The sequence below is a fragment of the Aspergillus udagawae genome, assembly GCF_001078395.1.
Source record: "Aspergillus udagawae IFM 46973 DNA, scaffold_4, whole genome shotgun sequence".
Classification (NCBI taxonomy): Eukaryota; Fungi; Ascomycota; class Eurotiomycetes; order Eurotiales; family Aspergillaceae; genus Aspergillus; species Aspergillus udagawae.
In genome coordinates this window covers 2,567,847-2,590,667 of record NW_025091267.1, presented here as the reverse complement: position 1 = coordinate 2,590,667, position 22,821 = coordinate 2,567,847, and the positions used below count along the sequence as shown (strand labels likewise).

The window sequence follows — 22,821 nt, the reverse complement described above, 5'->3', positions numbered from 1 at the left end:
CAAACTGAAATGAGAAACACTGAAGCAGGACAATTTCTGCCCTCAAGACATCTCAATATGGCATAACACAAAGGGGTAGAATAAGAAAAAGGAGATAATAAACAAGACGAGTCGCTCGTCTTGATTTAAACGAAGCATTGCGCCATCAACCAACGTCCATACGAGCCACCAGATCACAAAACGCCTCCCAGAAGCGGGATATGAAGATAAAAGAATCCGAAGCTAGAGGAATACATGTCAAGGGAAAAAATCGCAGGGAGCATCAGACGGAAAACTATGGAAATCACATCTCCGCTTGCGACGTCAGCGGACGTGAAAAGCAGACAATAATGCCGTGTCATAAACCTAAGTTAACCTCATTGGTTGGCATCATGCGTCTTCCGAGTCAGGGCCGCCATTTACAATTCCCGCACTATCCCGGTTGCTATTGTTGAACGTGAGTTTCAACTTTGGTTGCGTCGGAGTGGCAGCGGCAGGCGTCCCTGCAGACAGTGCAGGAGCAACAGAGACATCATTGCCAGATGATGACAGAGAGTCGTCGAAATCGGCAAACTGTGGGTAGTCCTCGGTTTCTTTTCTCAGCACCTCGACACATTTCGCCTGTCTCTCAGTCAGAAATCTATGAAGGCAAAAACAAGTAAAATGACAGAAGATAAGCTTACTTCAATATCGTTGGCATCCTGGAACAGGATGCTTCCATCTTCATTGTAGGTCCTCGCATTCTGACACAGGAGATGGATGTCATTGCGGAAGTCCCTCAGATTTTGATATTCCTCGCGGTTTATCTTCTTTCTGATCATCTCCATGGCGATTGGGTTCTGAATGATCAGGTAATAGTCGGGATACTGTGATTTAGGAGGTGGCTTCATAAATGGCTCGATGATCGAGCGCGTAACCGGCCCATCCTCACTGTCGGATGAATCCGCTGGCAGCTCTTGTTCCATATCCATCAGCGCCTGGTATGCGGTGTTGAGAATCCGCTGGAGCGTGGCTCGGTCCTCGCTACTCAAGGTTTCCACAGGTTTCGGTTGTCTGCCTCTCTTGCGCTTCGGTTGCGGGGTTTCCTCAACGGGCTCCTCTGCCTTGCGTTTAGGCGCAGGACCCCTACGACCACGCTTCTTGGGTTGCGGGGTCTCGGAGCTCTCACGCGATGGCTCTGGCGAGGACTCCACAACGCCCATGGCTCTCTTCTGACGCTTCTCCTTATTGATTCGGCGACGCTCGACTCTCGCTTCTTTTCGGGCGATAGCATTCTCGATCGAGTCATCCTCGGCATCCACAGCCATGAGCCACTGTTCTTCGGTAAGACCATCGTCATAGCGAGTAATTTTGCGTTCACGAGCTCCACGACCGGTAACCTCAATGTCAACTTCTTCTTGAACGGGATTTTCGTCGGCAAGATAAATATCCGGGAGTTCGTCTTCTCCCATCAGACGCGGATACCGATGGCCAGGACCATAACCATCGGTCTTCTGGCGTTCCTTGTCAATGCGCTGGAAAGTAATCAGCTCCTCGTCAGAGCGAGCCATGATGTCGTTCAGGTCGTCGTCGTCCATTTCGTCTTGCTCACCAAGCTGGTCAGCAGCCTCCGCAGTTTCGAGTAGCGTTCGAAGGAGCGCATCTCGCTCTTCGTTTGTGGACTTGTTGTCAAACTTTCCAGCCTGAATGACCTTGCCATCCATGTCAAGCTTGAACTGCGCACGTTCAAGAATCTTCTCTTCAACCGAATTTGAGCTGATCAGACGCAAGATGCGAACCTCGTTCTTCTGACCGATACGGTGAGCACGATCCTGAGCTTGCAAATCTTGGTGAGGATTCCAGTCTGAATCGAAGATGATGACAGTGTCTGCAGTCTGCAGGTTGAGACCGAGACCACCGGCGCGCGTCGAGAGCAAGAAACAGAAATAGTCCGAGCCGGGCGCATTGAACAGCTTCAGCAGGTCCGAACGGTCATCGGACTTGGTTGAACCATCAAGACGAAGGTATTTCATACCCCGAAGGCGAAGGAAATCCTCCATGATGTTCATGATCTGAGTCATCTGGAAGAACATCAAGACGCGGTGACCCGTGGCTCTGAACTTCGGGAGAATCCTATCCAAAAGCTCAAATTTGCCTGCGGTTCGCCAAATGAGATCGTTGGTTCCACGCCCAGGATTCATTTGATCTTCAACGGGCTCGAAAACGAACGGATGATTGCACAATTTTCTCAACTGCATCAGCATGTTGCTCAAACCACGCATGCCAGTCTTGCCTCCTTTGCCGTCACTGACAACCATCTTATTGTGCGTAACCAGCTGTTTATACAGCCTCGCTTGTAGAGCAGAAAAGCGACATTTGACGACACGTTCTTGCTTATCAGGCAGATCCTTCTCGACATCTTTCTTCAGACGTCTAAGCAGGAAGGGCCGAAGAACCTTGTGCAAACGACGGATGACCAGCAGTTGTTCTTCTTCGGAGAGTTCCATGCGATCCTGACCTCCAGTATTTGCAAAGGGCGTGTTGAACCACTCATCGAACGATTTGACCGATTTGAAGATGTTTGGCAAGACGAAGTTAAGCAGCGCCCACAACTCGGGAAGATTATTTTGCAAGGGGGTACCAGTCAAAATCAGACGATAACGGCTGGTGTAGTACTGAGACAAAGTGCTACTCAGCTTAGATTGGGTGTTCTTCATACGGTGACCTTCGTCAACAATCATGTGCGTCCACTTGATCTTGCTCAAGATTGGACGGTCCTTGATGATGTATTCGTATGTGGTCAACAGAACTTGGAAGTTACCCCAGCGGATTTGCTGCTGCTGCTGTTTGCGCGCATTGGGGGGACCCTTGTAGACAACCCTGGAGACACTTGGCGCCCACTTTTCAAATTCCAGATTCCAGTTTGTCAGAGTGCTGAGGGGCACGATAACCAAGAAAGGGCCGTTGTTCTTCTTCTTCTCAATAATGTATGTGATCAAGCTGATGGTTTGAATAGTCTTTCCAAGACCCATCTCGTCCGCCAAAATACCATTCAGGTTGTTGTTGTAGAGCGAAATCATCCACTGCAGACCCTTCATCTGGTACTCCTTGAGGGTACCGCCAACAAGAATCTTAGGCTGTTCGGTGACCTCTTCCTTAATACGGTGAGCGACAGCATAGTAGTCAATCTTGCGTCGGCCGCCCTCTTCGTCGTCATCGGATCCGATATCCTCTTCATCCTCTTCTTCGAAGAGCTGTTCATCCTCCCCATATCGTTCAGCTAGGCTGCGTTGCTGCTCCCTGACCGAGGCAGCAAGTTGCTTGAGGAAGCCATCGGTCTGTTTGAGGAGATGAGAGATACGCGAATCTTTGGCCTGTCCCAGAAGCTTCATGTAAGTCTCTTCATCGTTGGCCTTTAGGGCCTGAAGACGTTGTTTGGCAGTACGTTCGACACGTTTCTGCTCTTCACGCTCCATATGCTGGTGGTGCTGAAGCATCATGCGACCAAGCTTCTGCATACGCGTGCGCTGCTGATTAGCAGCATTCTGCAACTCGGCGCCATGGTTCAAAATAGCTTGTAGTTGATCGTATTGTTTCTTCTTCTCCCGAGTCTCGCGGGCATCGCGTTGCTGCTTCTCCAACTTTTCAGTGATTCGGGCTTCACGAAGGGACTGCTTCTTCATGCGACGGTGGCTAGATCGATTGGCAGTCATGCCGAGATTATCAAAGTGGAACATTTCATTCTGAATCTGTTTGCGGAAAAGCCTCTGCTTGGGCAGAAGATGAAGCATCTTGTACTCGATCAATGCCTTAAGCTTCAGCGAGTCATCACCGCTGGGTGTATCACTCTTGCTCGTGTCCCACACCCCAAGATTTGCAGGAAGCTCAGCGAGCTCAGCCTTTCGCGCATTGATTTTGTTGTAGAGGATCATCTCACGGTCCTCACGCAGCTGCTCCAAGTCAATGCCGGGTGGCATCAGAGCAGGAATGCGCAGGCGGTTGGCGCGAGAAGCATGATCAGTGAAGCTGACGCTTTTAGGGAAGAGCTCATAGGGCGACTGAAAGGTTTCATAGAAATCCTTGGACTGTGGCGCTAGATCTGGGGTCGGCTGCTCCGACTTGGCCTGAGTCACGCTTTCTAAGACACTCTCTGCGCTCGCGATACCATCTGAGGGAGTAGGAGTCTGAGCCTTTTTGGAGGCAAAAAGCTGCTGTTGGACACGCGGTGGTATTGTGAGGTTCTTGGAGAGCAGCTTGAACGCCAGAATCTGATTTCTGAGAGTTGTAAGCTGCTCCGCAGAGAAACTTCCACTGGCGACAGGTGCACCCTTCTGAGCAGCAGCAGGATTGGCAGGTTGAGATTGAGCGCCAGCCGGCGTTGAGGCATCTTGAGTGGGACCTGACGAGGGGATCGGGCCATTTCGACCTAAGTGGGGAAAGGAAAGTCAGTAAAGAGGAAAGCAAAGCTTTAGCATAGAGCTTGTAGGGCGATCTAACCATTGATACCATTTGCAGCTGCAGACTCCGGAGTCGCGCCGTTCAACTGCTGTTGACGATGTTGCGCCTGAAGTTGCTGCTGCGCGAACTGCCTTTGCTTTTGGTATACTTGCTGTCGCTGGACAGCAGCAAGTAGGTTGTGAGCTTTGAGGTATTCAGGGTCGTCGTGGCGAACACCCTGTTCCTGCATCTGCTTGAATTTCTAAGAAAAAGTTAGACGCGATCCTATTTGAATATCCAAGATCGAAAGGCATAAAAGAATAACCAAGATTCGTATCTTTCGATCCTGAGAAGGGGGAAAATACTATACCTGGAGGACTTCTTGAATATGCTGCTGCGTCAAATTTGGCGGCAGGCTCATGTTTCCAGCCGCCATATTGGGCGCTGACTGGAGTGAAGCCATATTCAAGCGCGTAGTCGATGTCTTACTTCATAAGCAGGACAAGGACGGTATTGGACGACTTGAACTACGACAAGACCCGCGACGGAATTGTGAAGAAACACGTAGGGGGAAGGGACTGGAAACAGAAAATGACAATTCGCGACGGTGGAGCGACCGAAAGCGCGAATTGGCTAATGTGTAGTAAAAGAAAACTCCTTCTGTCGATGAATGCGACTGAGAGCGACCTTTATCTAATAAGTTGCGACAGGTTTTGTGATGTTTGGCGTGGATCGGGGTGACCACCGGGCGGTAGGTGACAAAGCGAAGGCGAGCAGGAGGGTGGGGGGGAGGCTCAAGCACGATGGTGGAAGGGGAAAAAATGACTTCAAGTGAAGGGGGGTAGTTAAAAAAGGCGCGTTGAAGATCTGTATGGATGAAATGGAGATGAAGGGGACGGAAGTGTCGCGACTTTCCGTGCTGGTCGGGGAAAACTGGCGGTGCTCAGCCTGTGCCTGTAACAGAGAGAGGCAGGCGGCGAGACGTTGGAAGAAGATTTCGTGTTGTATCACGTGATCCTTGCTGATTCAGCTGCCGTCCGCTTTCAGTCTTGGCGGCAATATCCGCCACCAATCACAGTGAACGGACTTTATTTACAAGGTACAGAGAAGAATAGAGGATACCAACAGAGCGCCAACAGAATACAATTGAGGACTATTTCTATGAGCCACACCCCGATAATATCTGGTACCATCCCTTATCCCGATTGTTCAAGTCTTACTATACCGCTGTATAGTACAAGCCCGGCGTCCGGCGCCGCTGCCCTTGAGGAACAGTCCGTACAGCGATGAAACGCCTTCGGTCTCCTCGATTACGCAAAACAATTGAAAGACGAAGCTAGAAATCGCCAGTCTCTTTTGAGTGATCGACTACTTCAACGCAACGCCTTCCAGCAGCGTAGCAGTAAAAGTCGAAAAATTTTCATGAGCAGAATGAACGGAACGCCTGTGCAAAATGACTCTTGTGATAATTCGAAAGACAACCAAAGATTCCCTAACTGTGATGAAAACTGATTGCTCTTACACATCGCCCACAGACAGCATGGGCCGTTTCACAGGCGGCGGCGGAGGCGGCTTCTTTGCTCGCGAAGGCGGGGGAGGCGGAGGAGCTTTCTTGTTCAATGCCGAACTGTTCAAGGTCCCCGAGCTAGCTCTTCTGGAAATGGCATTCCCGTACGAAGGAGGGCTCGAGCGTCCCTGGTAGAACACGTCTGAATGGGAATTAACATGCGCAGTGGATTCCTCGTAAGAATCAGAATACGGATTATCTGGCATCATGCTGACAGGCCGAGGGTGTGAGCTATCTCTGCGGGAGACGAAATTTTCACTGGTCGCTCGTGATTGCCACGAAGATGAACCAGACGGCTGCAGGTGCCGCAACTGCGAAGGGCCCTCGAAAGTCGAGGTACGGTTCAAAATAGGTCGCTGGTAAGGCGTCTCCACTGGGTACGCTTCTGTCACGGGCAGAGTTGGGGGAACAGACGAAGTATGACGGTCTGACCTAATGATCGGTCGGGGACTAACCCCGTTGGTTAGCTCCTCATGCAGCGGCTCGTAGCGTTCATGATAGGAATGTGCGGTATTGGAACGGGCACGCCCGGTTCGGCGACCATTTGGCGTTTGCGATTGGAATTGGCTAGGACCCGAATCAGCTTCAAGCAAGCTCGTGCGCGAATAGTTTTGACTCACTCTGCAGGCCAATCATTTTTGATTTGGAGAAGTACTTCTCGGCACCGTTCGTGGTAATTGAGCTGCGCTTCGAGGAATGCAGCCAACTCTGCGACGCCTTCTACCTCCGCGTCCTTGATATCGTACATCCGCCTGTAAACGTCTTCGTTGGCCTCTTCGTACTTGACCTTCTGAGTACGCAATTCTTCTTCAACCCGAAAGTCCTCTTTCTTCGCTTTCTGCATCTTTGAGAGTGACGTATCGTAGGCCAATCGTCGGCTGTCAAGCTTCTTGCGGGCAGCCTGCTCGAGTCGTTAGAGGCCATGGTGTTCGTAATGGATAGACCCGTACAGAGCAAAATCGTACCTGGTATTCTTTCATCTGGGCTAGAGATCGTTCAAGGGACTCAAGATAGGTGGCAGTAGCTTGTGAGATATAGGTTTCCTGCACACGAGCAATCCGCTCCTCTGCCCTCCCAAACACTATTCGGTAGAAAAACAACGTCAGATAACCAATCGCTTGTCAAGCAGCAGGAGTAGGATGGTCGCTTACTTGTCAAACAACGGCCATATTCGGAATTGGCATCGAAATCCTCGCCATGGCTGACCATGCTGCTACCCAAATGAGCAATAGGCAGTGTTTTCTCCTTGTCATCTCCTTCGCTGCGCTTGGAGATGGACTTTAAATAAGCAATCAAGGATTTATGAATACGGTCGGCCCCTGGAGAGTGACAGATGAATAATGTCAGCAACGGGCAACATGAGAAAATCCCGTGCCATAGGAAGCAAATCTTGCCCACCTTCATGTTTCACGTTCATTTCGGTCTCCAGTGCTTTAAAGTCATCGGAGAGATTAGTCTTGACTTCACCGCCCATCCTCTCGCCTGCCCATTGCTTGAAGCGGTCGAGCTTTTTATTGACGTTCATATTGGCTGAATATGTAGTAAGTATAGGTGTAGACGAAGCGTTATGATGGAGGACACGTCGACGGGGAAACGAATGGGGGTTCCTTTTAAGTCTATGTAGGAACCGAATGCGGCGGTTGCAGATGTACAGAGGGTAGACCGTTCTGGCGATGGACTATTGCAATGAGAGATAGCAACTGGAATAGTCCAAAAGTCATGGATTGAACAATGGCGGCATTCAGTAAATTTAAGGCATATATTCACACTGAGCGAAAGGCAATAGGACTGGTTTTTGGGCAGAAGAGGAGGAGGTTGGGAAGGTAGAAATCAGGACGATTGTCCTCATGGGTGGGAATGCTTGGGAATTAATGGAGAGCAGGTCACTCGCCAGAGGGGTGAGTGAATGTTATTATCAATTTTAATCAATCCAAATAAATAAAAGTCTCTATCCCTACAATCATTATTCGTCAGGAGCAAAATATAAATATTAATTGATTTAATTACCCATAGTGGTCGAGGGATGGCATTGTGATTCTGTGACAAAAGTGCCAATCGCAGCTGTCTGAATGCGCCACCGTCCAGGTACAAACTCCGGGAGTCCAGAACAAATCAGTACCCTCCCTCCCCACCCTCCAGTTCCTTCTCTCCTCTTGGCAGCATTGTCTCATCCGGTCTCAGACATTCACACGGAGTACCTAGATGACAAGCGGAGTTGATACAGTGATACCAAAGTATGATTAATAGTGAACTCTACCTGTGATACCTTGCTATATGTGGTTCATCGACTATCATCATATTCATGGAAACAATGATTAACCATCGAACCAAACGAGTACTTAAGCTGTCGACCACCTAATAGGAGAAGGTGAGTGCATGTGGTCCATTCAGATGGGTATGATATCTGGGACTCCTGAAACCTGGTTATCTGAAACTTAGCTTCTTGGTTAGCCTGGAGTCTTGCACTGTTATTGTTAGGCTTCATTGGCCGTAATCGTATCTGTCTACAGAGTAACCTGTACTCATAGTACACGCGTTGGTGGGCCGCGCGTGGGCCGTTGTCGAGGATGACAGTCCCTTACTGGTGGATTGCAATTTCAGAAGTTCAAAAGGAGACGGAGCTTTGCCACGATACTATTTACAGAACAAATCAAGCTATCTGTATCTATACCGTACAGTACTCTAAACGCCTCACGAGGTATCAAAGGGAGAGCCAGAGACTGCAATAATGTATGGTCCAAGTCGGAAATATATTTAAAGCTGGTAGATTGGTAGACTTGAGGCGCAAAGAACTGATGGCTTAGATTGCGCGAACTCTACTATACAACATCTTCTGTAATGCATGGAAACTGGGAGCTGCAAGTCTTTAGAAGAATGAGAAATATATCTCACATTGGAGTGTGATATACATCTGCTCACTTTCACCTGATTACTCGCTGCAAAGTTAGACAGTCTGTAATGCATCCTTAAGAGAACTTAATAACAACATATCATATGCTATATGTGTCCTAACCAAGAAAGTCCATATGTATTCGTTGAATTTTAACCTATTAATAGAGTGAAGTTCACAAAGTGTATACACTGTACACCAACACATATCCTCCATCGGTCTTCCAACCTCAGCGCAAAAAAGTCATTTACCAAGCGCTCCCATGATGTCAAATGTACAAGGAATTAAAGCATACAGCATACAGCGTACAGCACACAAGAGATACTCATCTGTGCTCTCAGTTATTCACATACAGAAAGGGTCTCCTGTATATCCAGTGGGATTGGTCAAAATGAACGAGCTTGATAGCTATTTTACTTCATCTGGCCACAGAATATACTCATTTTCCGCAGCTAACACAGCATCAAATTCATTCCAAACAACAGCATCGTTGGTGGTCGAAGCACGGGAATCATTCAAAGCGCCGAATGGGTCAGGCTCGTAGCAGACGCTATCGTCACCAAGGGGCCGGTTCACATTCCAATCCTCACCTAGGCCAGAGTCAACCGAGACATTTCGATTCCGACAATCCAGAGCAGCAGCCGAGTATTGCCCCGGCGTCACGCCCATGACCTTTTTGAAAATGCGATGGAAATGACTGGGCGTCAGGTTGGCCTCGCTGGCCAGCTTCTGAAGCGTCGGTTTGCAGCCGTTTAGGACTTCCAAATTGATGGTTTCACAAGCCTTTTGTATCAACTGGACTTGTGGATTTGCCGCCCAATGCGTTTCCGGCTTGCAGCGCTTACAGGGCCTGAACCCCGCTGATTCTGCCTGTGAGGGTGTGTCGTAGAATCTGACATTGGCCCGGCGGGCAAGGCGAGCTGGACAGGATGGGCGGCAGTATATTTTTGTCGTCAGGACGGCGTAGACGAATGTATTGGCCGTTGCATCGCGGCTCACAACTGCTTGCCAACGTGCAGCAGCAGATGTGGATGGTCTAGCGGCCCTGGCCAGCGGAAGTATCTTCTGCGGGGCATCGTTTGAATCACCATGCATTTTGAGGTATCTCAGAAAACAATGAGATGAAGTGCAAGTAGAGATGCTAGTGATGATTCATGGGATTTTGCAACACTTGGTGTTGTTCATGGAATACGACAAACCCTCTCTGTGCAGCTCGCGCTGCTGATTGGTCACTTTGAGAGCAGAACCTCGTTTCCATAAGTTACCTAACAGGATCCGAATCAACTAAAAGGTAGGTATCCGACCTCCCTTATCTGTATCCAGCCAGAATCAGAATCAGTGAAACAGAACAAGTGGTCGTTTAGAAAGGAGGAATACAAGGGCTGGCTATTATATAATATCGACAAGTCTAGGACGGTGCATAACGGGAGTCGAGTGAAACTTGTCTTTATAACTCAGCTACAAAAGTTGGATGAGGTCAACTTCCGAGAATGAATGACCTCGGCGGTTGAAGTACATCTGAGAGAAGCCTAAAGAAGGCTTTTTGTCTTCCATGCTGGTAGCAATGCAGCAACAGCGGTAGTTTATTCTGAGCCATCTGCTCTGACCTGAAGGGTAAGTGTGCACACTCTAGAGGTTTGATGCCGCACGATGGCTCATCATGTTGAACACCGAATGAACGAGAAAAGGGAATTTTCCTTGATTACCACGAGGGTTCTTCCGCTCTTGCTGAGACATGTGTCATGTAATGCATCCCGAGACAGTGGATTCCAACCCATTTTTGTTCTGATCATTTTGGTCTTCATGAAAAAATTTTTGTTGGCCACAACCTTAATTCGCTAAGGACGTGTGGAAGATAATCCGCAGTCGCCTAAGTACATATGTCTCATAGCAGTAGAGCATTTTCAACCCGTCAAAAAGAACAAAACTCCGCACAAGATCACATTTAGTCCTTGGTCTTCTGGGTACCGCGGAGCAGACCAGTTCTCCGGGCAGCAATAAGACCGGCTTTTTGACCGTGGGCGGCGTAGCGAGAGATGGTAGAGGCCTTACCAATGTGCTGGTGGTTACCACCACCGTGAGGCTGTAAAGAGAATCCTTGTCAGGTATTGTTCGAGAAAAATATATATAAAATAAGTGAAGGGCAGATCTTACGTGATCAACGGGGTTCATGGCAACACCACGAGTCTTGGGCCAAGAGTTGCGCTTGACAGCGAACTTGTGCTTGGCACGAGAAGCCTCTGTAGATACTCGTTAGCAACCGACGCCCTTCAATTCTTTCCATACTAAATGAGAGTTCGGGAGTCTGAGTAACATACTGAGCAGAGGCTTGTCGGTACGACCACCACCAGCGACGATACCAACCATACCACGAGCGGTGTTCTTCACAACCTTCTTGGCACCACTGGGGAGCTTGACTCTGGTCTTGCCCTCCTCAGGGTTGTGGCCGATAACGGTAACGTAGTTTCCGGAGGTACGACCAAGAGCACCACGGTCACCAGCCTTCTCCTCGACGTTGGTAACGACGGTACCCTCAGGAACGGAGGCGAGGGGGAGGATGTTGCCGACGGTCAGGGCAGCGTTCTTTCCGGCGTAGATGAATTGACCAGTGTACATGCCCTCGTTGGCGATGAAGGTCTCGGTAACCATCTTGAACTTGTAAGGGTGACGGAACTGAACCTTAGCGAGAGGAGCACCACGGCCAGGGTCGTGGATGATCTCCTTCACAACGCCCCTGACATATCCATGGCGCTCAGCAAAGTCGAGCGTGCGGAACTGGGCAGGAGCCTTGTTGAGACGGGTGTGAGCCGCTGAAGACGGAAAAAAAAATATCAATCAGCATTTCTGGATTCTCGAGTGTAAAAGTTCCTGCAACGTCTGCGATGCAGGTTATTCATTTCATTGCGGTCGCACTCACTGAAAATGGATCCACGACCCTTCCTCTGATTACGGATCACACGACCCATGGCGACTTTCTATATGTTGAAACCTTTGGGTTAGTATTCAAAGAAAGACCGCCAGCGACCGTTGGTGGGAGTTTATCAATTTCTCGTACCTCAAATCGAAAATGGGCTTGTCGGGTTGGTGTTGAGAATTCGTCGGAGGATGGGCTGTGTGGGCTTTAGGGCGAGATCGCTAATCTAACCGAGTTGGCGCTAGCGCCATTTGGGCCCTGGCGCGGCTGTGATTTGCGCGCGGATAACGTGACGTCTTGACCTTCGTGAATATAGCCCTCAAATACAAATCATCACTTGATGCCGTTTTCCCAACTCCTGGAATAATGGACCTTCTAGGCTTGTGGTCTTCATGGCTATAGTCCTTCATTCCAGAGGAGTCTAGATGGATTGTCTAATAAAGGCTGACACCTATCCTCGATATACCAATGAAGTTTGGTACTGTCTTTACAGTTTTGCTTGGAGCAACCCTCTGGCTTAATGTGCTCGCTTAAATAATGCGTGGGCTTTCATTCGAATGGATCCAAGATGAGATGCATTTGCGCTTATTTCCTGCGACAAAATACGTGGTTCTCGGGTACAGGAGCACGCTGAGCTTCAACGACTTGGCGAATCCTGCTCCCAACCCCTCATTTATCCCTCAAACTCTTCTGGATAATATCAGATTATTGACAGTACCCTTCAGGCACAACTCTCTGTTAAGAATCGGTATTGTGCCGCAATTTTGGAGCTAATAGGCATTCCGATGGGCTTCTGTCATGGACAGGCCCAAGCAGTTGAGAGATTTGCCACGATGCATCTCAAAACTTTGAGAATCTCAGTACTTCAGAAAGTTCGTCTAGTCTTTTGACGAGAAGTCAGAATGTCTGCATCCAGTATGCTTTTTGGAGAGATGAGGATTAGATATCTTTGGAGCATGCCTGAATCGTTCTCCCTCCCGTACGTCCTCCTTGACGGTTCATCCTTCCTGTGATGGTCCGAGTGGCCCTGGTTGATCAAACTTATGATGGTCTTCAGTCGATTTTCGTCATTTTCGTTGTCTTTTCATGGAGGGTAAACCTTCCTGGCTACAGTTGATGCTCACTCCTAGGGAACGCCCCTGTGATGACGCACATAATCTGCTTCAGTGTCTCAATTCCCTAGGCTCAGTTGTATGCTTGTATGAGTGGTGCACCTAGAATCTACACATTTATAGCTATCTTTGAGTGAATTCATAAGAGATTAGAGTGTGCCTGAGCAAAAAACCTGTCACCGCCTGATATTGACTGGTACCATTCATAATGCCGGACAGTCCAGGCGCGTGGAAGCCGCGCTTCAACCGAGTAGCGTCAGTAAGGGAACTTCTTCGCGGCACGGACTTGCCCACCGTCACCTCGTCCTCGAATGCATCACGTCGAGACAGCACCCCAACCATGTCGAACATGTCTCTTTCCGACTCAGATCTCTCGTCGCTATCGTCAGCGCCTCCTTCAGAAGATGAAGTTGGTCCTATGGCTCTCGATGAGCCTGTTGGCATCACCAAGTACTTCAAGAAGGAATCCGAGTCTCCGCCGCCGAAACGGGAGCCCTCACCACCTCATGAATATGTTCTAGCTGATAATCCTGACATTGCAGTAAGTTTAGACAGTCGCTTGAGCTTACAGAAGCTCCCATCGATAGTCTGACGCGTCAAACTATTCGCTACAGCCTCTTTGCTAACTTGTCGCAACTTTATAGTTTATTGTGATGTTCCGCGCGCGTTTTCATGAGGTCTTCCCGCGATCGACGCCACACTTTGGACCCCAGGATATCGAGAGAGGTGTCGTGGAACTTCCACCAGGCGATTATATTGAGAGGCTTCTGTGTGCATTGCTCGGTCTCGTGCTGAATCGGAAGAAGGATGTTGAGTATGTGCACCTGGTCCCTATACCATCACATGGCTACCGCACCATTTATTCCTTATGCTCGTGCAAGGCTTTTGCGACCAGATAGCTAACTATTTCACGCTGATCCATAGCCGAGCCCACTACCAGCGACCACTTGAAGAGGCGATTCAAACACATGCCTCCCAATGGCCCAAGGCTTGGCAAGGAAAGAACCCCCTTCATGGGGGTCGCACCTTTGCAACAATGTCACCCGAAGAACGCGTATGCCAATGCGATGCGGATATTTCATTACAAGTCCAAGGCACTGATAGTTTGAATAGTTGACCTTGTTGAAGTCGCTGATTCTCTGGTCCCTTTCTTCGTCTGAAGCCGTTCAAGCCAAGATTAAAGAATCCTACAAGCAAGCCCGCCATGAGGACGATCTGAACCAACCGCTTTCAGTCCAACCATGGGGCCGTGACAGCCTGAAGCGTCGGTACTGGCTGGTCGAGGGTTTGGATGATACGCATTTCAGGTTATATCGCGAGAGCAACCCGGCCCTTAAGAACGTTACGTGGTGGAGTGTAGCTGGGAGCATACCCGAGTTGAAGGCAGTCGCAGACAAGCTGGATGTGGAGAAGAGTATACATGCGAAGAAGCTCAGTGAGCGGATCAAGAATGCCATACCTCGTTTTGAGGGCTCAGAGGAGGTACGCTGCTATCACCGCCCGTGCTCTAACCCTTTTTATTGACATCCTGCAAGAAACGCAAAAGACGGGATTATCGCATTGCCCGCAAAGCCGCCTTCACTCGACCGGAGCCTGGGTTTTCACTGTACGAAGGCCGGACTCGTGGCAAGAAGCTCAAGTACACATATTCAGATGACGAGGATATCTTTTCCGACGAGTTCCCCTCAACAAGACGATCGACACGGAACGCTTCCGGAATTTCAACACCTGCAGAACCTGCGGGGCCCAGATATACAGCAAGTGGTAGGCAGATACGCGCACGAGCGGGTGGCCTGTACGGTGAGAGCCTCCTTAGTGGCCAGCGCGGCGAGGAAGCCGAAGAAACCGGTAGACCGCAAAGGTCTCGGGCGACTCGCGCAAATGGCTATACGGACTACAACATGGACGATGAGTCGGACGCTGGTCACTCCAGTGGAAATGAGTGGCAGGGTGGCGCGGAAGAGGAAGACAATGATTTCGAAGGCGACGATGAAGGCGACTTGAGTGGAGACGAGTCGGTCATAAACGGACAAGATCGGAGTCTGGTGGTGCAGTTGAGATACGGCAAGGGAAAACTACCAAGCAGCCCTCACGAGCCTGTCGAGGAGCCGTCAGCAGAGAAACTTCAAAGTGCGGATGCAGACACAGCAGACACAGCAGACCCGTCAACGGCCCCTGAAACTCAGCCTATGAGTCAAGTGCTGGACTCTGAGACCAACAGACAGACAGAGGCGCAAGCCCCGACTGTGGATGTCGGGAAAATGCCCAGCATTGTGCCGACGAACACAGCTATTTATGAGCAGAAGGTCCATCCGCTGAATGAGCTTAACGGTCAACAGCGAGAGACGCGTGACGGTGCTGAACAGCCTTCCGGAACCGACTTGTCGCGAAATCAAATAGCTCCCATGAACGCTCCAAATGAGACGGGTTGAGAATTTCGTGAATCACGGCTACTCCAAGTTTCTTACCAAAAGCGATGTCTTCACCTGACACTCGAATAGTGTCCTGTGGCGCAGTGTTGCCACTTCCGAAAACAATTATTACGAATTCAGGCAAAACAGGAGTTTGTTTCCATCGAGAGTTTGTCAGGCTGTTGTTGAGCGGTATGTTCACTTCCCAAGGTCCATCTGACCTGGAGTTCGCAATGGTTTTTATAGCAGGATGATTTTATATGAGGCTCAGGGGACATGTCACACCTAGCCCAGAACTCGGCCGCTGATCCAGTCGCAAGGACTACTGCTGATTCAACACGTACCTACGCTAAATGTATATTATTTTTGACGCGGAATGAGACGCATCAAAAGCTTAGACGAGAATCGCGAAGTATGGTTTGACTTTTTGCTTGCATATTGATTACGCTATGCAATATGAAGTCATTGACAACGAAGAAGAAAAGAACGCCAAAGCCCTAACTCCAATAATGCAATGCGAGTCTGCGTCCCAATATTGGAATGTGATGCAGAGAGACCTTAATCTGCACCCGCATTCGAAAATTGCGCCGTGTAGAACTGTAAGAACTCCGAGAACGTCAGCTGCAGATCGACTTGATTCTTGAACCATATCTCAGAAATAGGTATATTCTTGCGTCAATGTCTCGCTTGACCACATTAAAAGATGTGCACTTACGTCTTCGACCTTGGAAGCAAGTCGAGGGTCTTTTGTTGTACGCAGGGGAGGAAGCTTCCAATTATTGACTTCGTACCACCACCTTCGTAGTCTGCTACCGAGAGTCTGACCGCTGAGAGAAGCTGTGCGGTTCCAGTAACGCCAGCCAGAAAGCGCAAGAGTCCAAAGAGTACCCTGGATGAGTGGTAGAAGAACCTAATATTTGCGACCCATTTCATCAGCATTCCAGCGTTTCAATTCATACAGCGACAGCAAGGTCTCTCAACGCATAGTCGAGTATCCGTACCTGGTCCCGAATGGTAATCCACGCAACTCGTCCCCATGTGTCGGCACCTCGCAAGCTGGCGAGATAGCTCTGTTCAAACCGCAGATCGGGTAAAGGAGGAAGAGTATGACGGCGTGGAACGGGCCTAACCATGCGACTGGGATCAACAATATCAGAAGGGATGCTGTCAGCTTCGGAGGAAGAGCGTCGTGCCACTGGTCGCTTCTCCGAGGCGGCGGTTGGAGGATTGATGTCGTGTCTCGGGGATGGATCCCGCTTGATTGAGGCGGTTTGGATGGTTTCTGCCAGTTCTAAAGCCGGGTCGGCCATTTTTTGAGAGGTTTGAAGACGCTATATAACGAGTATTCCGAGTGAGTTTGTGGATGTCGCTTATCGGGGATTGTTCTCGTGTAGGTACACCGGACTTTGGAGGTTATCCAGTCTCCTGACGCAACAAATCATAAGGATCGCCTGGACGGGTAACTTGGCCGCCGGCGGCCGATCTCACCACGGTAAACCTTTCCTGCCCCTCCTCAAAACACCCCGCCTAGGGTATTATTATTATTATTAGTGCTCCTCCTTCTCTTCTTCTCTTTCTTACTCCTTGTCACTCCGCTTCCTCCATTGTCCTTTTAAACATATCATATCGTCAATTGCAACAGGAAAAATGGCCGCTGCTCAGGGATACCCTTTGCTGTGCTTGGAGAACCCTCTTCTAGGTGCGTGTTATCACATCTCCGACAACGGACACAACTATGTAACGGACGTTGATTTGAGTATGCTGACTTTGAAGGGTCTTAGATATCCAAGCCGTCGGGTACGTCACTGATGGATGACATCGAAAAGTCTAAACCAATTGGATATCAACTGATTGAAACTTGCACAGTGATGCCGCTCTTCTGGAAAAGTACGGTCTTAAGGCCAACGATGCCATCCTTGCAGAGGAGAAGCACATGGGACTCTACGATGAGCTCCTTAGCCGTGATGCTAAGTTAATTGCTGGTGGCGCTGCACAGAACACCGCCCGCGGTGCCCAGGTATGCGGTGTAGATCACCTTTTTTCAATCTGACGCCACTGCTGATCGAGGATATAACCCAACAGTACATGCTCCCCGAGAACTCCGTCATGTACATTGGCTGTGTCGGTAAGGACAAGTACGCGGATATCCTCAAGGAGGCCTGCAACCAGGCTGGTGTCCATACTGAGTATCGTGTGGACGATGTCCAGCCCACCGGCAAGTGCGGCGTCGTTATCACTGGTCACAACCGTAGCATGTGCACTCACCTCGCCGCGGCAAACGAGTACAAGATTGATCACTTGAAGCAGCCTCAAGTCTGGTCTCTTGTCGAGAAGGCTCAGTACTACTATGTTGGTGGATACCACCTGACAGTCTGCGTCCCTGCCGTTTTGGCCCTTGCCGAGGAGGCTGCTGCCAAGAACAAGGTGAGCAAGATGCCCTTCCTTCTGCATTCTGCTCGATTGAGGTTGACGTTTTGCGATTCAGGTCTTCATGCTTTCTCTTTCCGCCCCCTTCATTCCTCAGTTCTTCAAGGACCAGCTTGACAGTGTCATGCCCTACACCGACTACACTTTCTGCAACGAAACAGAGGCTCGCGCCTACTCCGAGAGCCACGAATGGGGTACGGATGATGTCGTCGAGATTGCGAAGAAGCTCGCTCAGCTTCCCAAGAAGAACACTAGCCGTCCCAGAGTTGCTATTGTCACCCAAGGCACTCTGCCCACGGTTACTGCTACCATCAAGCCAGACGGTGAGGTTGAGGTCAAGGAGTTCCCTGTGCACGAGATCCCCAAGAGCAGCATCAACGACACCACCGGCGCTGGGTAAGTCGTCATCTGTCATTCTGCTAATGGTCAACGGAAAATTTGTGCTGACGGGTGTTGTTTGTAGTGATGCGTTCGCTGGCGGTTTCTGCGCCGGTGTTGTTCTGAACAAATCTTTTGAGGAGAGCATGGATATGGGCCAGTGGCTCGCTAGCCTGAGCATTCAAGAGCTGGGACCTTCGTAAGTTTCTCTTTCATCTTTCTGTTGTACCGAGGTCCTTGTCGAAAGTGGGCCATATTTTCGAGAGCCCGCGTCCGTTCACAACTGCGTCCAGTTTCATTGCTGGTGGACAACGGTGCAAGAATCATTTGAACGAATGATGACTAACATCATGACTTTGCCATATAGTTTCCCCTTCCCCAAGAAGACCTACACCAGCCGCTCATAGAATACCAACCACTTATTATATGGACGCCCAGCAAGCCATAAGGGGCTATTGCGAGCTTGCAGCATAAAAATATTCCTGGATGATTCAACCCTCTATACCCAGTTGTCCTTGACTTAACGTCTTAGACTTTTTTTCTTTTTTTCCTTTCCCCCCCCCTCTTTTGAAGACCACTTCCTCCAAAGATTGCGTACAACACTGCGCAGGTTTACGAGTTAGGGTACCGTTAATACGTGGAAGCCGCAGGCTGGTGACGTTCTCAACAACGATGTAATGAACGAATCTTTCGGTCTCATATATACTCAAAATTCAAGAAATAGAAACGAGCCATAAATTCAAGTCCCTTGTTTTGACCTCGACGTGACAGAAATTTGACGATATTCGCATTGGAATTTCAAATAGCTCTCTCCTAACAAACGGCAAAGTGGAAGCTGTCCATTTTCCACAATTTTGAAAGCACCCGAAGAAAGTACAAAGGATAGCATGGCTCGTTATTATTCTAAGAAGTAGCCGTCTCCATCAGCATGAAAAAGTACCAAAGGTCTACCCTGAAGTCAACTGTCTGATTCTCAGCAGATCCGACGTTTCGGTCCCATCGACGGGAGGGCCTCACCACCATTGTTGGAAGGTGGGATAGAAGATTAATTGCATGTAGTCAGCTTGTGTGAGATAACAGCAACAGTCGCGATCGGAGCTGCTCAATAGCCGACAAACAGTCCGAGCATTTTACCGGAGCTAGACTGAGGGAGAAAACAGTGCACATGATCGTGAGCAAGGTTGTCGCTTTGCTCTCCGAATCAGAACCGGACGATCCGCCCGTCCCGGATTGAACGATGCTTGAGAGGGCTGTGATCGCGTCCCGCGGCTACTGGTCTTGTTGTCAATTCACAAACCAATGGGTCTCGTGTGAATCACCCGCCCTGGCCGTAAGATGGAGTCTGCCCGATAGCACCGAAATGTGAAGCAGATCGACGATTGCTGGGACCAGAACTTGGGAAGCCCGCTCCGGAGGATAATGTACTAGCCAGGAACGCATCGTTGGCCCATGATGCATTTGCTAAGCCACTTGACATGGGCTGGCTTGGTACTCCGAGAGAAGGAGGGGAAGCCGCTCTTCCCAGAGGGCTTCTATCCCAGCCTGTTCCCGAAAGACCATGATAAGCTGCAGGAGTTGAAGAAGACATCCAAGGGGACATTGAGCTTGACCCGCCAAGAAGGTCGTGCATTGAGGTTTGTCCAACGAGGCTTTTCCGGAAGATGGGCTCGTTTGTGGTCATATCAGGGGATGCATGGTGAGGGTCTGGGCTTCTGGTGTCTGCTGTATTGGCTTGACCTGGATGTTGTCCCAAGCCTGGAGGCGTCCTTGGAGCCGAGGATCCACCAATGTCAGGTGACAGTCCGCTGCTCCAAATACTCGGAATACCGGGAAGGGTAGGACGAGAAGTGTAGGACTGGGACAGTGGAGCTGCTGACCCAGCTGTGGGGTTTGGCATTGAGAGCTGGAGGCCAGGAGGAGCAATCGGAGGATAGCGAACAGCGGCATCTGTCTCGCGAAGGCTCGAATTGAGGCCAGATTCGAAGAAATTGCTAGGTATTGATTGGTGATTGGTGTTTCGAGGGAAAGCCAGCTGGTCCGGAAGTGCGGGAGCGTTTTCGTACGTGTCCGACTCAACCAGTCGTTCGACCCCTTCGACAATGCGATGCATATTAGCGGACATTGAAGCAGAGGCAGATTGCGAACCGCCAAAAGTGCTCCTTGAATCCGCAACGTAATTTGCGTCCTTAGTGGCCTGCTGAACATCCTCTCGTTCAACGCTCGCCGTGGAGAGCGTGTTATGATGCCCGGAGGGGCTGGCGAAGAACTGGGAAGGAAGGCCCTCTTCTTTGTAGATAAAGGTCTTCTTATCCTCATCATCCACAAGGGCTATAGGAATTCTCTGAGATCGCAAACAGTATCAGTAAGTAATCGAATGATACAAAAGAACCAACAGGACACTTCGTACGTTGCTCACAACTAGATCAAGACCGTCAATCACGAATTCACGGATCCGGTACAGCATCTCAATGTTTGGATGACTTCTTTCGACTCCAACATCGGTCATTCGGGGCTTCTGCTGGCCAGTAGCACTCAAATAGCGACGGGACGCGGCGTCTTTGTCGAGCGGCGCAAACCCCAGAGTCTCCTCATCTTCTTCCAAGAGGTAGTCGATTTCCGGAAGATGAACAACGTCGAAAGTTGATGCGAGGAGGCTCAACGTATTGGCATAGATCTTCCAAAACTCCGTAATTTGAACAGCGAGAGGGGTATCCTTCTCTTCCTTATGTGCCACCAGTGAATGATTGACGATAAGGAGCCAAGAACTATAATGTCGTAGAGCAGGTAGTACGCGGCGCGCAACAGCGGTGACCTTGTCCGGTCCGCTCTTCGCGTCTTTGCTGAGCGAGTCTTCGACGGCAAACCTCTCCAGCTCTGCTAGAAGGATTTGGAGCAGCGTGAAAAATGTCTTAACGTTGATGCGCTGAAAAAATAGCCGTGAATTGGACACTGACTCTTCTGAATCCATCAACAACAATCTCAGTAAATGCGACGTGAGGGGCCTTACCATCGGGCTGCGTCCACGAGAAGTCCTCTGCTGCGATGTTAATGAGGCAGAACTTTTGAAGCGTCCCTTCAAGTGAGCGCTCCTTCAAGTCAACGGCTAGCTGGTTCAGAACTTCACTCTCAAGCTCATCATGCTCGGGAAAATCATTTCCTTTGTAGCATTGGGCGTGAAGATAAACGAACCAAGGGGCCAACGCTCGCCCCGGAATCCCTGCATCCTCGGGACGAATTAACTCTCTTTTACGCCAAGCATGGCGCACCTTTCTGAATTCTATCTCCAAATTACCCTTGGCAGATGGATGAGGCTCCTGGGCAGCTAGGGCTCGGTATAGGTGGTAAGTGGCCCGCAAGTGATTGCCGTCAGCGAGGGCTATTACTGCCAACTGGTTGTGCGATGCGCCTGAAGCAGGATAGATGGCTATAGCCAAGTCATAGTAGCCAATAGCGGGACCCCAATTGCGGTCCTTGCTCACCAGTTCGGTCTCGCGGTAACGCGACAGATCGCCAAGACGGATAAGTGTTGAATGGCATGATTGAAGGACACATGCACGGAGAGCGTCAGAAGCCTCGACTGGAGGCTGCGCCGATAAATCTAGGTAGGTAACAAGACTTGTCTCAATGAACGCCCTGGAAATTGACGGGGACGACGTTGCTCACTGTCAAAGTTGAACTTCCGCGCAACTTTTTCAAGCTCCGGGATACCTCCGAAGTGCGACGACAACTGCTGTATATATCCTCGATAAAATCTCTGGCTAGATTTGATAAAGTCAAGGTAATGCTTTTCGAGTTTGCGTCTTTCTACCGGCTTCTTCTTTGCATTCTCCTCGCGAAACTATGATACAAGCCACAATTAGTTAGTGGACCGCCTGCGCAATGTTATACAAAAAAAATTTGTGACACTCACGCGGGAGAGTAATTTGCGAAACCGGGTGTTAATTTTAACATGTGCATCCCAGAGTCGGGTTTCAACATCGATAGAGCGAGATGTTTCAAAGTCTTGGATTATGGCATTCTGACAAGCGGCGCGAAACCTGCGACGGACAGTCAGATCGATGTGTGCGCAAAGAAAACAAGCCAGCCTCAGTTTATGGACTCACTCGGAAAGGTAATGCGAGATTTCGGTAAACGTAGGCTCCTTCTCGGCAAGGCTCTTTAGAAGCTTCCCTTCGGCTTCAAGCGCAGTTCTATAGTGATGCGAATCAGACATGTGCCATTCTGTTGCATCGGAAAGTAAGTGAAGTACTAACTGCCACGCATTTTGAAACGCGGACGCCATGCTCAGGGTGGGCTTGATCGTGTTGTATCACTCCACCCTTGACTTCGCCCGTCAGATGGCTATGGCTGGCTGAGAGTCTGCGGGCGACGAAAGTAGTGAACGATCCATCAGTAGTATGGCGATTGGGCGCTAAAGAAGACGAATAGCCGGAATTGCAGAACAGTCTGCTGGGGTATCGGTCAGGAAGATGTGACGACAAAGTAAGCTGCGCGAAGATGGATGACGAGGGGTTGAGGCCACCGCTTATGGGAATGCAAATCCCATATCACGGCAACTTTTTGGATGCCCGTCTGCAAAAAAGAAATAATGAGGGATGGAGAGTGGAGTGGAGGAGTCGCAATAGGCACTGTTCCTGTGGCTTGCAGCGCATTGATTGGTCTGTGTCTCTGTGGCTGGTGTATTTATGCATGCATTGTTTAGCTGGTAAGTAATCGGCTTACATCCC

The 22,821-nt window shown here is 49.7% G+C and overlaps 8 protein-coding genes across 8 annotated transcripts; 2 read left to right on the top strand and 6 right to left on the bottom strand.

Annotated features, from left to right (window-relative positions):
* Nucleotides 1–369: 369 nt before the first annotated feature.
* Aud_006288 (putative RSC complex subunit (Sth1)) lies at nucleotides 370–4,831 on the bottom strand (the record flags this gene model as incomplete). Its single annotated transcript, XM_043291191.1, has 4 exons — nucleotides 370–600; nucleotides 663–4,384; nucleotides 4,456–4,657; nucleotides 4,766–4,831. The coding sequence occupies 4 exons, from the start codon at nucleotides 4,829–4,831 to the stop codon at nucleotides 370–372; spliced, it is 4,221 nt and encodes a 1,406-aa protein (XP_043147126.1).
* Nucleotides 4,832–5,913: 1,082 nt separating this feature from the next.
* Aud_006287 (BAR domain protein) lies at nucleotides 5,914–7,487 on the bottom strand (the record flags this gene model as incomplete). The annotated part of the gene is made up of 5 exons (XM_043291190.1): nucleotides 5,914–6,529; nucleotides 6,583–6,863; nucleotides 6,928–7,043; nucleotides 7,114–7,281; nucleotides 7,361–7,487. The coding sequence occupies 5 exons, from the start codon at nucleotides 7,485–7,487 to the stop codon at nucleotides 5,914–5,916; spliced, it is 1,308 nt and encodes a 435-aa protein (XP_043147125.1).
* Nucleotides 7,488–9,260: 1,773 nt separating this feature from the next.
* mpt (putative DNA repair and transcription factor Ada) lies at nucleotides 9,261–9,947 on the bottom strand (the record flags this gene model as incomplete). Its single annotated transcript, XM_043291189.1, has 1 exon — nucleotides 9,261–9,947. The coding sequence occupies one exon, from the start codon at nucleotides 9,945–9,947 to the stop codon at nucleotides 9,261–9,263; it is 687 nt and encodes a 228-aa protein (XP_043147124.1).
* Nucleotides 9,948–10,797: 850 nt separating this feature from the next.
* On the bottom strand, nucleotides 10,798–11,818 carry Aud_006285 (60S ribosomal protein uL2; the record flags this gene model as incomplete). The annotated part of the gene is made up of 4 exons (XM_043291188.1): nucleotides 10,798–10,935; nucleotides 11,007–11,092; nucleotides 11,171–11,662; nucleotides 11,770–11,818. 4 exons carry the CDS (start codon nucleotides 11,816–11,818, stop codon nucleotides 10,798–10,800), a joined length of 765 nt encoding a protein of 254 aa, XP_043147123.1.
* A 1,268-nt stretch (nucleotides 11,819–13,086) lies between these two features.
* Nucleotides 13,087–15,310, top strand: Aud_006284 (uncharacterized protein; the record flags this gene model as incomplete). The annotated part of the gene is made up of 5 exons (XM_043291187.1): nucleotides 13,087–13,419; nucleotides 13,523–13,692; nucleotides 13,803–13,932; nucleotides 13,992–14,360; nucleotides 14,414–15,310. 5 exons carry the CDS (start codon nucleotides 13,087–13,089, stop codon nucleotides 15,308–15,310), a joined length of 1,899 nt encoding a protein of 632 aa, XP_043147122.1.
* A 537-nt stretch (nucleotides 15,311–15,847) lies between these two features.
* Aud_006283 (DUF1770 domain-containing protein) lies at nucleotides 15,848–16,599 on the bottom strand (the record flags this gene model as incomplete). The annotated part of the gene is made up of 3 exons (XM_043291186.1): nucleotides 15,848–15,895; nucleotides 16,005–16,199; nucleotides 16,291–16,599. The coding sequence occupies 3 exons, from the start codon at nucleotides 16,597–16,599 to the stop codon at nucleotides 15,848–15,850; spliced, it is 552 nt and encodes a 183-aa protein (XP_043147121.1).
* Nucleotides 16,600–16,936: 337 nt separating this feature from the next.
* On the top strand, nucleotides 16,937–18,501 carry Aud_006282 (adenosine kinase; the record flags this gene model as incomplete). The annotated part of the gene is made up of 7 exons (XM_043291185.1): nucleotides 16,937–16,988; nucleotides 17,071–17,086; nucleotides 17,156–17,306; nucleotides 17,372–17,713; nucleotides 17,775–18,112; nucleotides 18,180–18,293; nucleotides 18,462–18,501. 7 exons carry the CDS (start codon nucleotides 16,937–16,939, stop codon nucleotides 18,499–18,501), a joined length of 1,053 nt encoding a protein of 350 aa, XP_043147120.1.
* Nucleotides 18,502–19,409: 908 nt separating this feature from the next.
* Nucleotides 19,410–22,376, bottom strand: Aud_006281 (uncharacterized protein; the record flags this gene model as incomplete). Its single annotated transcript, XM_043291184.1, has 7 exons — nucleotides 19,410–20,435; nucleotides 20,502–21,052; nucleotides 21,102–21,692; nucleotides 21,758–21,932; nucleotides 22,005–22,131; nucleotides 22,198–22,284; nucleotides 22,348–22,376. The coding sequence occupies 7 exons, from the start codon at nucleotides 22,374–22,376 to the stop codon at nucleotides 19,410–19,412; spliced, it is 2,586 nt and encodes an 861-aa protein (XP_043147119.1).
* Nucleotides 22,377–22,821: the final 445 nt, after the last annotated feature.